The sequence below is a fragment of the Mauremys mutica genome, chromosome 6 (genome assembly GCF_020497125.1).
Source record: "Mauremys mutica isolate MM-2020 ecotype Southern chromosome 6, ASM2049712v1, whole genome shotgun sequence".
NCBI lineage: Eukaryota > Metazoa > Chordata > Testudines > Geoemydidae > Mauremys > Mauremys mutica.
The window spans coordinates 22,780,256-22,796,145 of NC_059077.1; the positions used below are offsets into that span (position 1 = coordinate 22,780,256).

General features: G+C 41.2%; 1 protein-coding gene across 2 annotated transcripts in view; it reads right to left on the reverse strand.

Moving 5' to 3' along the window:
* Positions 1-15,890, reverse strand: part of ADAMTS12 (ADAM metallopeptidase with thrombospondin type 1 motif 12) — a 274,545-nt gene that overhangs the window by 135,873 nt on the left and 122,782 nt on the right. For both annotated transcript variants that reach the window (XM_045022339.1, XM_045022340.1), the window contains one exon: positions 2,458-2,645. In XM_045022339.1, the coding sequence (XP_044878274.1) occupies positions 2,458-2,645 (188 nt within the window). The remainder of the gene's footprint in view (positions 1-2,457; positions 2,646-15,890) is intronic.

The following is a 15,890-nucleotide window of genomic DNA, read 5'->3' on the forward strand; positions in this document are numbered from 1 at the left end:
TTCCTACTGTTAAGTTTAAAAACACTTGGTTTTAAGAAAGCTGCCTGGTCACAGTTCCCCAGAGGGAGATTTGCAGGTGCCAAACCCCTCTGTGCCTGGGACATCCTGGTAGCCAGGATGCAGTAGCTTGGGAACTGAGTGAATTGTGGGATTCTACCTTCAGAAGGGTAAAGGGTTGAGGCCTAATACCTGAGGGATGCTCTCAGAGAGACCGGAAAGGGGTCCTGTAACTGTGACACGTAATATGGGTAATTTCTTTTGACTCTGTCAAACACCAGTGATGAACAGTGTCCATAAACAACCCCAGTTTTCTTTCCTCAAATGCTGTGTAATATGCTATTTACTCTTATGGCTACTACCTAAATACAGTTAGGTAGAAAAGGAAAGGATGCAATGAAATTGAAGAAGTCTCATAACTTCATACATATCCATCATTCACATTAATATGACCAGTAAAAACATACCTACAGTAATGAAACTGAAGGCCAGATTCTATTACCCTTACTCATAATGAGTAGCACCTTACTCTTCAAGTTGTCCCACTGAAATCAATGGAACTAACTGTAAGAATAATATGAGCAAGGGTATCTGTTCCTATGCTTGTAAATCTAAAATGAAAGTCAGGAAATACAAAAGTTAAGGTATTTATAACCACATTAACATACTGATTATTAAAGTTCACATGTACCACTTTAGCCACAGCACTGCTGGAGCTAAAGGAGAACTTATTTAGCTGTGAGAAAGCAGCAAGCTATAGTCACTTGGAGCAGAAAGCAAATGCTGTTATAATGAGGGCAGAAACTTTGTTGATTGCATTCCTTAGTCCCTCCATGAAGGGGAGGCATGCGGATGAACTCATCCCATCAGCTTGGATTCTGCGGTGAAGGGGAGAAAAATCCCTGTCAAGGAGGAACTGGAATCTTTATACTGTCTGGACTCTGAGGGGTAAAGATTCCTAAACATAAGCAAGAGACTTGGCATGGGTCAGCCCTAAAGGACATGTAGAGCTAGTTATTATAGAAGCTTATTTTACCTTTTTAAATCTAAGACTGTAACTCATTTGCATGTGTTGTTTCCTGTTTTAACCTTGTGAATAACTCATTTCTTTTCTTAGTTAATAAATCCTTAGTTCGTTCATTACAGGATTGGCTACAGGCTTTGTCTTTCGTTTGAGATCTGAATATAAATGATATAGCGTAAGTGACTGGTCCTTTGGGACTGAGAATAACCTGAATATTGTTTTGATTTTTGGTATAAAGTGCCCATCCATCACATAGTCCAGCTTGCCTAGGTGGCAAGAGACTGGAGTGCCAAGGGGACTGTCTGTGACTCTGTGGTATAACTGTTATAGTGTTGGAGGAGTTCACACTCATTAGTGGGTTGGTGAAATCTAATTATAGAACATACCACCAGTTTGGAGCTTTTGCCCTGCTTCTTGACAGTCTGCCCCAAGATTGGCATTCATGGTTGTGAGCTATTTCAGACAGCGTGACAAATATCACAAGACATTATAACTTTTCTTAAGTCAAATTACATTTTGAAATTTGCTCATTTGGGGATTTGTTTGAACTGAGACACATTTGACATTTTTAATTTAGATTTCATTATATGTGTGGAAAAGCACAATTTGTCTGAAAAAATTAACTGTCCACTTTAAAAGAAGAAATGACAGAGGAGGAAAACATATCTGAAAATCAGCCCCAGTAATACAAGCCTCTATAATACAACCGATTGAAACATTGCCTCCGAGTGTAAAACCCACATGATAATTGTTTTGACTGAGTCTTAATAAAAGCTAGTAAAACTGCACAAATCTCTACACTACACCGCTTTCACAATATCAGGAGTAACTCCATTTCTCTCAACAGGGGTTCATCAGTGTACATGAGATCAGAATCGGACCAAATATCTAAGAAATTGATGACCAAGCACTGGGACACACTAAGATTTTTATTTTTTAGATAAGGGAATTATGTCTAACTGAATAGGGGAATCCCTGAAAATTTTCCTCCCCACTCATACAGAGATGGGGAAGGGAATCCATATAATTGATAGTCTAAAGCTCTCGTGTTCTGCTGCATCTAACTGCTCTGTCATATTATGGTAATACTGCTGCCTAGGAACATCAACAATCAATAGACTGGAGAAAGTGGATGACATTCAGAACTGGTAATTTCAGTAGAATGAAAGTTCCTGTGTAGTGCACATACAGAGCTATGTCATATGGATGTCGTGATTCAGCACTGTGGCCAGAAATCACGGACTTAAAACCTATAGAGGAAAAGCCCATCCTGCATGAAATAATAGCGAAGACTTTAGACAAACACATAAAAAATTATTCCACTTCTTTAAATGACAGACCGTTATGACTGTTTTCATGGTGATTAACAATGTAATCAAGTTTGCTTATATTTATATAATGTATCTAATTGAGAAATAATTAAGTATATCACCTACCATATTTATTATAGTGTGGATGTAGGATTCCACATTGTCACTTCCATGATATTCAATCATCTTACTGTCTGCAACAACCAACGTCTCCACCCATCGTTCCTTGCTGACAGAACGCCGAGAAATTGTTTTGGCTGCCCTGTGATTTCCTTCCCACTTCTCCCTCCGATGCTCTTGTTGTTCGAAAGTATCTGGAATGTTAAAGGGCATTGATTTCATTTTACATGGAGATACTTTCATTGCGCTTCAGGGACACTTTACATTTTAAATGTTTTGTTGTAATACTTACAGAGAAGTCAGAGCTTTACAGATTGGATTAAAATCAAATGGATCCAAACTTTACCAAAAAGTCAGGAGTGTTTGGATGCCAGATATTGATTGTGCCCATCATAGGGATAGAGGCCAGCTGCAAAGTTTGGATCTGGGTATGAACCCTCCCAACATTCAAGAGATTTTGAGGTCTGTCATTTTGTTTCAAGGCCATCTCTAATTACAGCAGTTCTTAGTATAAAATAAAGGGTGTATTCTCCCTGTAACATATATGCTCAATTCCTATCAGGGTGGTAAATTGGATCCAGTCTTTCAGGGGCATGTGATCTGTCCTGTGCATGAACAGGCTGGAAAAGATCCCCAGCTAGAACAGGGGATGGATCACTTGATGATTACCTGTTCTGTTCATTCTCTCCATGGCACCTGGCATTGGCCACTGTCAGAAGACAGGATACTGGGCTAGATGGACCTTTGGTCTGACCCAGCAGGTGGCGCCTATACTCCAGTGGGGCATAATATCAGCTAGCTAGAAAAAAGGTGGAGGGGGGACTTACTTTTTCCACTGGAAAAATACGGAAAAAAGGAAAAAGGTAAAAGAAAATGGGGGTAAAGAGGCACTTTTGATCATCTTCACCATACAGAATAAAATAAAAATTAGTTAATAGGACATTGGTAGTGTCTGTAAACTAATCCAGTGGCTATGAATTTGGGTCTGTATCTAAACTTTAATATAGTATTATTATATTAAAATAATTTAGACTAAATATAAATTGAGCCCAGAAATAATTTATTGAATGTAAACAATACTGAATACTGGGTTGCCATCTCAGTTAAGACCCTGGTTCCTGCAAAGATTTAAGCATGTGCTTAAGTGACTATTGACTCCAATGGGACTGTTCATAGAGTATAACATTAAGCATGTGCTTAAGTCTTTGTAGGATCATAGCTTAAACTTTTTTGTTAAAATGTTTATTTCAATAAGCCCTCAGCGCCTGCTCGCTTGTCCCTACATGTCCTTCCTGTGAGAAAAGCACTTATCAATTATCACTTTTCAGCTTTCAGGAGTTATTTTATTAATGAACATTATTGGACAACACTTTTCCATTACCAAATAGAACTACTAAGCCTCTTTACAACTAATAATCACATTTCTGGCATGTTTGCACATGGTGGCAAAGAACTGGGCGTTGAAGAGCTTTAGAAGCTAAACATAAAGTTCTAGAAATATATCATTCAATGTGATTTGTATTTCCATCCACTTAACAGCTTCAATGACTGACCTTTATTAACCTTGCTGATAACAGTAAACCGGTGGACTTGAAAAACAAGACAAATTTTCACCCCCCAAAAATATATAACATTAGTAAAATTTTAAAAAATCCTAATTTGCAATATAGCGTTTCTGTCTCCACCTGATAGAAATATATTCTATAAAACAATGTTCTTATGTAAATTAGCCTGAAAATTAAAAATCCCCATTACAATTATATTTGCATACTACTTTATCTCTATAATTAAACCATAAAGGACATGTTTTTCTTGGCAGAAAAACACTGAAGTCTTTCCCAGCTAATGCATTAAGAATTAGCTTTTTAATATATGGCCTGTGTCAAGGCTAAATCCCCATTCTGTCACTTTGAGTACAGAAGGTGGGGGCCCGCAAGGATTTTAAAAATTAATACTTGCCACTTCAGGCCTGTATTAAACTCCCAAGGTTACAGCTTTTCTTTGACCTTGGCTTGATAAAAGCTGCCACCACCCAAATGCAAAAAAAATCCTTTGGACCCAGGAAGGAGCACTTGGGAATTTCTCCCTGTGGGGTACCCTCAAGCCCTTTCACCCCCCTCTTCTCCCCCTCTGGGGAAGAGCTGAGAAAGAAAACAAAGGAAATTAGCTGTTGCAACCAGCTAATCCAACAGCATGCACAAACCTCTTAGGACACCAAAAATCCAATCCTGTTCTTAAAAAAGGTGGATTTTATTAAAAACGAAAAGGAAGAAAATACATCTGGAATGTAGGCTTTTGCTAGATTTTAAAAAAGCAATTCCAAAAATTAAGCACCCAAAATAGCTTTCTTGGGAGTTCGGCTTAAAAAAGTTACAAGCAAACAAAAGCATCTGGGGTTAGCACAGGGGAGATCCAGAAGCCAAATAAAGAAATAAACTTGATCGCATCTAGCTAAACATCCCTAATTTACTTACATATTTGGGGGGTTTCAAATAGTAATTCTAGGTATGATCTGATGAATTTTCATACCTGGTTCAAGCTTTAAACAGCACTCCTGCTTATAGCATTGCTGCTCTGTGTCTCTGAGAGCACACAAAAGGAAAGTTTACTTCCCAATTTAAAAAAAGTTCTACCTTCCCATTGGCTCTTTTGGTCAGGTGATCACTCCTTTTCTTTTACCTGTGGGCTTGTTAACCCTTTACAGGTAAAGCAAGCAGAGAACAGACACCAAGAGGAATTTTACAGCTAACTGGCTGGCTGGGTGTCCATAAGGGAGCTCCCCTGCCCCGCTTCAGTTATCACAGCCTGTATCAAGAATTGTTTTTTATTTTTATGCAGCTGTATGAAAATCCCCTTTCACAAATCTGTGGACATAAGAACAGCCATATTGAGTCAGATCAACAGTGCATCTAGTCCAGTATCCTGTTTTCTGACAGTGGTCAATGCCAGGTGTCCCAGAGGGAATGAACAGAACAGCTAATCATCAAGTGATCCATCCTTTGTTGCTCACTCCCAGCTTCTGGCAAACAGAGGCTAGGGACACATCAGGGTATAGTTTCCAAGATCTCTCTTTTGAGTGATCTTGGAGTCAATGTGGATAGTTCTCTGAAAACATCCAGCATGCAGCAGCAGTCAAAAAAGCTAACAGAATATTGGGAACTGTAACAAGATCCTCTGCCCGCCCCTCTTCTTGGGGCCTTCTGCTGCCCCAATGAAGCAAAGAGAGGCTTCTCCTTCTGCAGCATCCGCAACTTTATTTACACATTTCTCCCACCACCAGTGATATACTATATACAGCTTGCAGGCCTTACAATCTCCTCTTCTACCCAGAGTCTGCCCTCAGCCCAGAGACTGACCTTCCCCAAACCATCTCCTCCAGCCAGCCTTTATAGCCCTTGAACCCTCAGGTGCAGCCCATTCTAAAGGCCAGGCACCAGACTTTTTCCCAGCCCCAATCTATTTCCCCTGATTGGGGCTGGCTGAGCAGGGGCTGATTGGGTGCCTTTGCACCAGCACCCTGCTACAGGAACCAATAGGAAAGGGAGAAATAATAAGACAGAAAATATAATATTGCCTCTATATAAATGAATAGTATGTCCACATCTTGAATACTGCATGCAGATCTGGTTGCCTTGCCCCATCTCAAAAAAGGTATTTTGGAATTGGAAAAGGTACAGAAAAGGGCACCAAAGCTTGTTAGGAGTATGGAACAGCTTCCACATGAGGAGAGGACAAATGAAAAATGACATTTTCATGTGTTTTATGTCTTTGCATTCTCAGGGCCTGATCTGATGCCTAACAATGGCAGTGGAGAGACTCCCATTGACTTCAGAAGGTTGTTGGATCAGGCCCACACATTTCTAATAATATTCTACAAGCTGAATTCACACTGACAGGGAAAAAGGAACTGCTTGTGTTGGGACCTCTGCGGTCATGCATGCTAAAGCCAGGAACTGGACTAATGGCTGAAGGGTTGCTGCAGGAAAAATACTTTCCCTGGGACACTTGTGCGCTACAGGTTCTGTATGTGCTCCCCCCAGCATACTATGCATCCGATAGCCAACATTCAGGTTTGTTGTGGGCACGGGCTGTAACCACAACATGCCCAGACAGGTAGGCCACAGTGGCCAGCCTTCCCCTAACTAGTGCTCCCCTGCACTTGTGTGTCAAATTATGCACTGGTTTGGTGTGGGCCAAGAAGGAGCTTCCTTTACTCTAGTTCATAAAGGCAGCCGTAACTTGGCCATAATGTTCACAGGGAAGCTTCAAATTTAGTGATGGTTGAATTTCATTAACATGGGTTGGAGTTAATCTTGAAAAGTTTGGCTGTATTGCTAAAGTTATCTGATCTTTTTGAGGTCACCTATCTACATTTTCCGAAGGCAGCCAAATCCCTTCCATTTCCCCAGTTCTTCTTTCTGTTCTATTAACTCCCCCATCTCCCTCTCTATATACAGACACTCCCTGGGTTTTGCAAACCTGACTTACGCAAATCCACACTTACGGAAAATTTACGTATGCTTTATTTTTGGGGGAGGGTGCGTAATTATCAGGTATACGTTCCCAACTTACGCAAAATGTGACTTGTCCAAGGCATTCCAGAATGGAACGCTTGCGTAAGTCAGGGAGCATCTGTACACCCAATAGAGCCTGCTGACCACCCCAGTTTCCTTTCTGATATGCCTAACAAGTGTCCTCTCCCATTACCCTTTCAGAAGCCTAGCATGGCCCCCAACTCCTTCTTTAAGACACCCATCAGATTTCCAGAAACTGAGCACCCTTTTTTGTGGCAGGCCAGTATTCTCTCAGGCTTTGGCACTCTGCTGACTAGTGGCCACTCAATTCTACTTTGACTTGCTTGGTCAGAGACGTTCCAGAAAGTACTGCTTCTCTGTCCCCCCCAAGAAGTTATGGAACTCATCACATCAAAAAATAGAAGCCAGCCAAATGTGGTTTTCAGACTTTCTTTGACCTGTTGTATTAATAAGCCAAATTTTACTAGTTAAAAAGTTAAAATAATATAGAGGCTTTTAATGTACTTTGAGCAGAGTTTACTGAGTACAGGATTAGCTTTGCTTTGCATGTTTGCACGTTGCAAGTTTTGTTTGTGTTATAGGCACAGAATGTAAATGCTTCCAGTACAAGACTCTAAGATATCCCCAAGCTAAAAACTGTAGGTGAGAAGGCTGCTATGTCTCTAGGAGGCAGCTATGGTGGAAGGAGGGACAAAGGTGACTTTTAGCCTCCTTTACATGCTTGGGATTCTAAGAGGGAACAAAATGGCCCCTGAATCATTTAGGTAGCTCACAGAGTTGCTCTAAGTTATAGGCAGCCCAGGCAGTACTGCCATGTACAGCTTCACATGCCAGAGCTATCCTAGAATCTATGATATGGAGATCCCTCTTCCATCCTCACCATAGCCCTTTCTGTTCCTGACCTGGTCTCCAGCCTACTTTGAGTGAGTGAGCCTGTGTTGAATAGCCTATGGGTACGGCTGTTCTACAGAGTACCTGCATAGGGAGGGATAGCTCAGTGGTTTGAGCATTGGCCTGCTAAACCTAGGGTTGTGAGTTCAATCCTTGAGGGGGCCACTTAGGGATCTGGGGCAAAATCAGTGCTAGTGAAGGCAGGGGGCTGGACTTGATAACCATTCAGGGTCCCTTCCAGCTCTATGAGATAGGCATATCTACAATTGTTTATTTTAAACTCTCCCCTGGCTAGCTAAAGGATTTTTATGGCCCCAGTATGCCCTATGTCACTGCCTTCATTTTAGTATAGTCAAAGACTGGTTCTGCTCTGTAAAGCAACTCTAAAATTGGTATTATGAAATGCCATGTTTTTAGTCCCTCGTTGACCTCCACATCAAATTTGCTCAGGATATAAGATAAAAAGATATAAAAAGATGGTTTCCTTCCTGCCTAACTGCTTGGGCTCCAGAAGATAAGCCAGAGATTGTGGGTTAGAGTCCCATCTGGGGTGCCATTCTGTAGCCTTGAATACATTGAATTAATAGTTCTGTCCTAAACCACATTGTCCCTAGTAAGTCCAGCTCCTGTGTTGCTATGGTTTTAAGATCAACAAAGTGATAGTTACCCTTAATGATTCTCTTAGTTTGGGAGATTCTAGGTGTACATGAAGAACAAATACAGTGACCGCCACCACAGTTACAAGCAAATCTTATTTGTATTATAAATTACACTCATATGCAAGTATACAAAACCTGAGAAAGTCCATGCAATGGCAAACGCTGTATTTATACTCACATACCCAAAGATATTGTAGAATTTGGTGGATTTCTTAACAGATGGTCATCAATAGAGGGGTGATTCCTCTGGAATCTTCCCACAGGGTCTTCCCATCCCATGCATAGAAGAAAACCCTCTGTTCTGACCACCTTATGCATATGCATGAGGGTTCCAATCTCCTTTTCTTAATCTGGACTTCCACACCTCATAGGTTGTCCTCTTCCTCTTTCTCTGACACTATGGTTATGTCCTCACTGGTCCCTCCCTGTTCTCCATCCCACGTGCATTTGGCCCTTGACTGAGTATGTGGGGGTGAGGGTCTCTGCCAAGGTGCTAGCTTGTCTTTCCTGGGTACTACCATGGGAAATTGAGTCATCTGGTACTAACTGGATGACATGTAGGGATGGCAGCTGGAGCTTGATACACATTTCCTCCTCTCTCAGTCTCTAGGAGACCCTGGGCTCTCTTTTTCAGTACTACTTCCTGCAGTTGCTGCCTGGTGGTACATTTCCTCCAGTGTGTCACAAGTTTGTTTTGACAGTTCAGTCCTCTCACCTGCTATTCTCACTTTCTGCATAAATGAGCACTCCTGACCCTCTGTTGCTTGATCTCATCACACTTCAATCCCATGTCAAGACTTTTGTAACTGCTGCTTGAGGAGAGCTAGTTCTTCTGCAATACCTTCTCTTTGCCAACTAAGTACTGAGTTGACCTCTAGTATCCGATTAGCTGCTCTCTTAATGTTTCCCTAGTCCTTTTCTCTTGGTGTAAGGCTGTTATGCCTCATTTTCCTCCTCAATTTCGTTCCAGAGTACTGCATGCAACATATAAACAATCCATTGCTATTCCCTTCACCTCATGAGGTTTTTTCCTTCTCAAAAATACATTAGGTCCTATGAGTTTGGGTGGTCTATGAAGGTCTGGCTGTCCAGTATCTCTGCTTCCCCTACACCTGGGGTTTTGATGTAGCCCTGCCCAAAGGCCTCGAGGGGCATCTGCGGAGCCACTGGGACAGCTGTTTTGCTTGGCACTTGGCTCTGTTCCATGAGGGAGCTCCCTTTTGGGAAGGTGACCCTTCCTTATTTGCTCCCTGATTTAAGTGGTTAGTTTAAACTTCAAGTTCAAGTTCCTTTGAGATATTATCCCTTGGAAGAGCTTGTGGTGCTTCTTTCCCCTTTGACTATTAGCAGCTGGGTTGCAAAGTACACCAAAAGGAGGGCAGTAACCAAAGTACCCACTAGGTTTTCCTTGATTCTCCATCAGTGGTGCAGTCCAGAGGATCCTAAGATTTGGGGAGGTTATTTAGGCTATTGACAGATGATCATTTGACTCACTCTGCCATGTATGTCAGGACCTCTCCTCCGTACATTGGTGCTGGGCCCAGAAACAACTGCTGTTTATTTATGTGGTGCCACTATATCACAATCGCCCCCTTAAACATTACTCATTAACAAGACAACTTATCCATTTACTATAACTACAGTATTTACAAGAGGATTTAGATCTCCCTTTTAATTTTCCCTTGAGCTCAGTTCCTACAGCATAATACATAGACAGAGAAGAAGATCCACAACAATGATGCAACAGCAAGCACACAAAAAACAGGAACAAAAAACTCCCCCGGAAGTTCCCTGTTTTAGGTACCAGGAGTGAGACACAGTCCTTCTACCTGCATTAATTCCGACAAGGATTTCTCTTCATTTGACTAAGTCCCTTAGTCATTCCCCTTTTATCCTAGGTAGTCTTTTCCCCCATCCCGTTTTTTTTTTAATTTGTGCCTTCTAGAGTTCTGTCTGGGGAACCACTCTGGAGCCTCTATTTTAAACTGAAATTGATAGTTCTGTGCTAAACCACAGTGTCCCTAGTGAGTGAGTCCAGCCCCTGTGTTGCTACAGTTTTAAGATCAACAGAGTGAAAGTTACCATTAGTAAAGTTATCCAACTCTTAGGTTGGGAGGCTCTAGGAACACACAAACAATGAAACAGTGACCACAAACACACTGTGGTCCAGGTAAGGAATCTTGTCACTGTTATAAGTTTTACTAAGCAGATGATTAAGGTTACAATCACACACAAGTGTACAACACCTGAGAGAGCCCATGCAATAGCCAATGCAGTATTCATGCTCACATACGCAAAGATATTGTAGCATCTGGTGGATCTCTCAACAAGGGGTCATTGATAGAGCAGTGATTCCTGCTGGGGTCTCTCGCCGTACCAGGGAACCCTTTTTATCCTGTTGTTCTGACCATGCATAACACCTTATGCATATGCATGAAAGTTCCAACCTCCTTTTCCTTATCTGTACTTCCACACCCCATACATTTTGGAGTGCCCCGCTTTTCATAGGTTGTTCTCTTAGTTCCCCTTATTCTCATTAACACCCATGTAAACATGTTCCCATGGTAACCTGTGGCAAAAGCAGAATTATCCATGGTGTTACAATCAGTTGTCTTGCGGTCTAGACAGGTACATTGTGGCATATTTTCCTGAACATCACCTATTGGCACATTCTTGACAGTAATTTTGTAACTTTACTAGCACAGGCTTATCCTAGATCATCTATTTATTTCAAGCCTCCTTAAGCCTGAGGCCTCATATGGCTAAGCTGAAATCTGACAGACCTCAGCCTGTAGCCTTGCATTACAGCCTTGCTTTACTTATATTCCTAATACACGCTCATCACTTCTGAATACTTATCAATCTTATACTCCAATAATCCTATCCTACTTCTATGTACAACTTAAATCTATTCTTCACACATTAATTACCTATGGAATAACATGTAAGTTAACCACAACAATAGAAAACACAATTAAATGATAAAATAATCTAATTGGCTGCCAGATCAAGTATTTATTTCTTTTTGTCTAATTACTAGACACAAGCTTATATCAAAACCCTGGATCCTGGATCATTTTTTATTAGCTGCTAGAGATAAAATTCAAGATGTTTGCTCTACAGACATATTTCCTTCAGATGAGCAGAGAAAAAGACAATATTATGTAAGCAGGAAACAAATATTCAGTATCATCATCTCAAGAGACAACGAACAACCACCTTCCCACTACATAAAAGCCTACAGGCATATTTCACAAGGTGAAATATGATTGTTGGAAATATGGCTCTCTTAACATGAAAACCGCTCTGCACACTTCCACTACCTCTGATCCAGGAGTAGGAAGCCACTTTCTGAAGTGATGTAAATTTCCTAAGGAAATCAGTAACTTACACACTAAAGAGACAGAAGGGCAGAATTGTAAGAGGAGAAGCAATGGCAAGGAGGAAGTTGTGACATCCAGTTCTCCCCCCACCCACCCCAGCATGTGAATTTGTCATGGACTCACTGATCTGCAACACACCATCATTTACGGCACTTCTAAGTTTGGCTCCACAGCATTTACACATAATTAACTCCAGAATTTTGAATAATTACATCCTGCAACATAACTTCTATTAGTAATTTTGCCTTAGAGAAGTTATGTTGCAGGATGTACTCCTCTACAGCACACAGCTCACTTCCTGCTGTCTGAAGCAGCCACATTGCCAACAGCAAGGATCATCCCGCACCTTTGTCAAATGAGTTGGTTTTAATAATTAACAGCATTCAGTGGGGCACACAGGAAGTACATGCACAAATTCTATTAAACCATGGCCCATGTATAGCTTTAAAAAACTTAATTTACTGATTTTCATTATTAAAGCTGATTAGCCTCACTCGAATCAAACCCCCTCTGGGGTCTGCTATAGACTAGACTCTAAACTTTAGTAAGGCATTTGATACGGTCTCGCATGATATTCTTATCGATAAACTAGGCAAATACAATTTAGATGGGGCTACTATAAGGTGGGTGCATAACTGGCTGGATAACCGTACTCAGAGAGTAGTTATTAATGGTTCCCAATCCTGCTGGAAAGGTATAACAAGTGGGGTTCCGCAGGGGTCTGTTTTGGGACTGGCTCTGTTCAATATCTTCATCAACGACTTAGATGTTGGCATAGAAAGTACGCTTATTACGTTTGCAGATGATACCAAACTGGGAGGGATTGCAACTGCTTTGGAGGACAGGGTCATAATTCAAAATGATCTGGACAAATTGGAAAAATGGTCTGAGGTAAACCGGATGAAGTTTAATAGAGACAAATGCAAAGTGCTCCACTTAGGAAGGAACAATCAGTTTCACACATACAGAATGGGAAGAGACTGTCTAGGAAGGAGTACGGAAGAAAGGGATCTAGGGGTTATAGTGGACCACAAGCTAAATGTGAGTCAACAGTGTGATGCTGTTGCAAAAAAAGCAAACGTGATTCTAGGATGCATTAACAGGTGTGTTGTGAGCAAGACATGAGAAGTCATTCTTCCGCTCTACTCTGTGCTGGTTAGGCCTCAACTGGAGTATTGTGTCCAGTTCTGGGCACCGCATTTCAAGAAAGATGTGGAGAAATTGGAGAGGGTCCAGAGAAGAGCAACAAGAATGATTAAAGGTCTTGAGAACATGACCTATGAAGAAAGGCTGAAAGAATTGGGTTTGTTTAGTTTGGAAAAGAGAAGACTGAGAGGGGACATGATAGCAGTTTTCACATATCTAAAAGGGTGTCATCAGGAGGAGGGAGAAAACTTCTTCACCTTAGCCTCTAATGATAGAACAAGAAGCAATGGGCTTAACTGCAGCAAGGGAGATTTAGGTTGGACATTAGGAAAAAGTTCCTAACTGTCAGGGTAGTTAAACACTGGAATAAATTGCCTAGGGAGGTTGTGGAATCTCCATCTCTGGAGATATTTAAGAGTAGGTTAGATAAATGTCTATCAGGGATGGTCTAGACAGTATTTGGTCCTGCCAGGAGGGCAGGGGACTGGACTCGATGACCTCTCAAGGTCCCTTCCAGTCCTAGAGTCTATGAATCTATGAATAGTATGAACACTTAGAAATGTCTGGCACTCTTCATCCTTTGTAAATTACCACAAACAGCTCATGAAAAAGTATTCATCAAACTATGCTGCTAGAACGTTTCCATTTCAGTCATTACTGTAGACATTTAATGTAACAGACTGCCTCTTTCCGCACAATCGGGCCAAACTAGCTCCCAATACCAGCCGAATGGTCCTGCCATGGCTTATGATCACCCATCTCAATGGCTCCCACTGCCCCTTGTTCCCCATACAGAAGGATGTGGAGGTACTTGCCACACTCTCTCCTGGCCTTCATACCCCTACCCATTAAATTGTGTTGCCTTTTGCTTTTGATGTGTGGCACATTAAGGATGTGTGGCACAGCAACCCTTTTGTTCTCAGAGAATTGGGTCTAACTGCACAGAGGATACACACTGAGCTCCTACTTTGCTCTGTGTATGTGGACCCTTCTCCTAGCTCCCTGCCAGGGAAGGACACTCACCACTCCCAACCACACTACTACTCAACTAATCAAATGAAATAAAATTAAAGCTTGAGCCCAACAGGATCTGAACTTATGTAGCCCAGGAAGAGCAGCTGGCCCTGTTACCTGCAGTGCTGCACTGCAAGGAGAACTGATAGCTTCTTACTTACCTGATAATAGTTATTTTCCATTTCCTTTTACCATTGAGATACTTAATAAAGGGTTTTCACATTTTTTAAAAAGTAGCAATTTCAAGGGTCAGCTTTGAAAATGGTTCATTTGCTTGTTTGGTTTTTGAAGGGCTTAACTGTCTTTTTTTCCCCAAGATATGCACAGACTGGATATCAGACCCACATGCAGAGCTTCATTATGCATGGAATAAGACCTTTTAGCCATTTTGCTGAAATCACTAGCCAAATGACTGCAGTGTCCCTAGTCTCTATAGCAGGGGTAGTCAGTAGGCGGACCACAGGCCAAATCTGGACTGACAGATGCTTTTGAACAGACTGTGAAATCTTTTTATGTAATTATCATTATTTTTATTATTTTTGCATTAATTTCTCTGGAGTCTGAACCTTGCTTATATCTTAACCAAGAAATTTGGACCTTGATAAAAAATAATTGATTACCCCTGATCTATAGTATTTCCTGTGTACCAGAACTCCCTTTATGTCTACCGTAATACCATAGCTAGATCACAGCTGAACAGACAGACTAATCTAGATCAACTCTTTCAGATTTAAAACAATATTTGGAAAAACTCGCCTAACAATACCGTTTTTCAAGCTTGGGTTTTATAGAGCTCTCCAGCTGAGACATGACATCCACACTAAAAAGCACTGGGCAGAAACAAACAAGCTCATATCCAAGACTGAAAAGAGACTGCAAAAACTCCGAACTTCTGAAAATAAAGCTTTGGCTCTAGTCAATCCAAGGACTAACTTCTGTCACAAAGACTGTTACAAGAAATAATTTGCTCTCCATACCCTAAGCAAGTAACAAATAATTTACTTGTATCCATTTACTTATAGGGCTTGTCCACACAGTGCCACAGTCCAGACTCTAACTGCCCCATGTTATTTTTAAGTAATTGGTGTCCATTTAAAGTTGTTTCTATTTTCATTTGTATGTTGTTTACTCAAGACAGCCTATTTCACAGGAGTAGGATGCATTGAAGAAATAGCTGTTACAGGGTTTCCTTGCAAATGGTAATTTCTGCAAATAATTATACATATGTTAGCTAGAGGGAAACACACACTAACCTATAAAAGAGTCTTTCATGACCAGTCTAACCCCATTAGCAAGTTAAGTAAGAATTTCCCAAGAGTCTGGTTTTAGGCAGCTCATTGTTTTCAATTATTTCCTGTCTAAACTGTTCACAGCTAAAGAGGCATATCAAAAATAATGTCCTGTACTCCGACCCTCAGGAGATGTGAAGGCTCTTTTGCAAAGTCTCAGGCCTTGTCTCCACTACAGAGTTAGATTGACAGAAGTTGCCTTAAGTCGACCTGACAATGTATGCATCTACACTACCAGGTCCCTTCCTTCCTAATTCGACTGTAAAGTCGACTTCTGTACTCTGCCTCCGCAAGAGGCATAATGCTTAATTCGACATCCGTAGGTCAATATAGGGATAGAGTAGATGCTGCATTGTATAATTCAAATTACTTGGCCTCCAGGAGGTGTCCCACAATGCTCTGCTGTGACCGCTCTGAAAATCACTTTCAACTCCACTGCACGTCAGCCAGGTACACAGGAAATAGCCCCTCCCTGTTAGAGCCCCTGGAACTTTTGAATTTTCATTTCCTGTTTGATCAGCA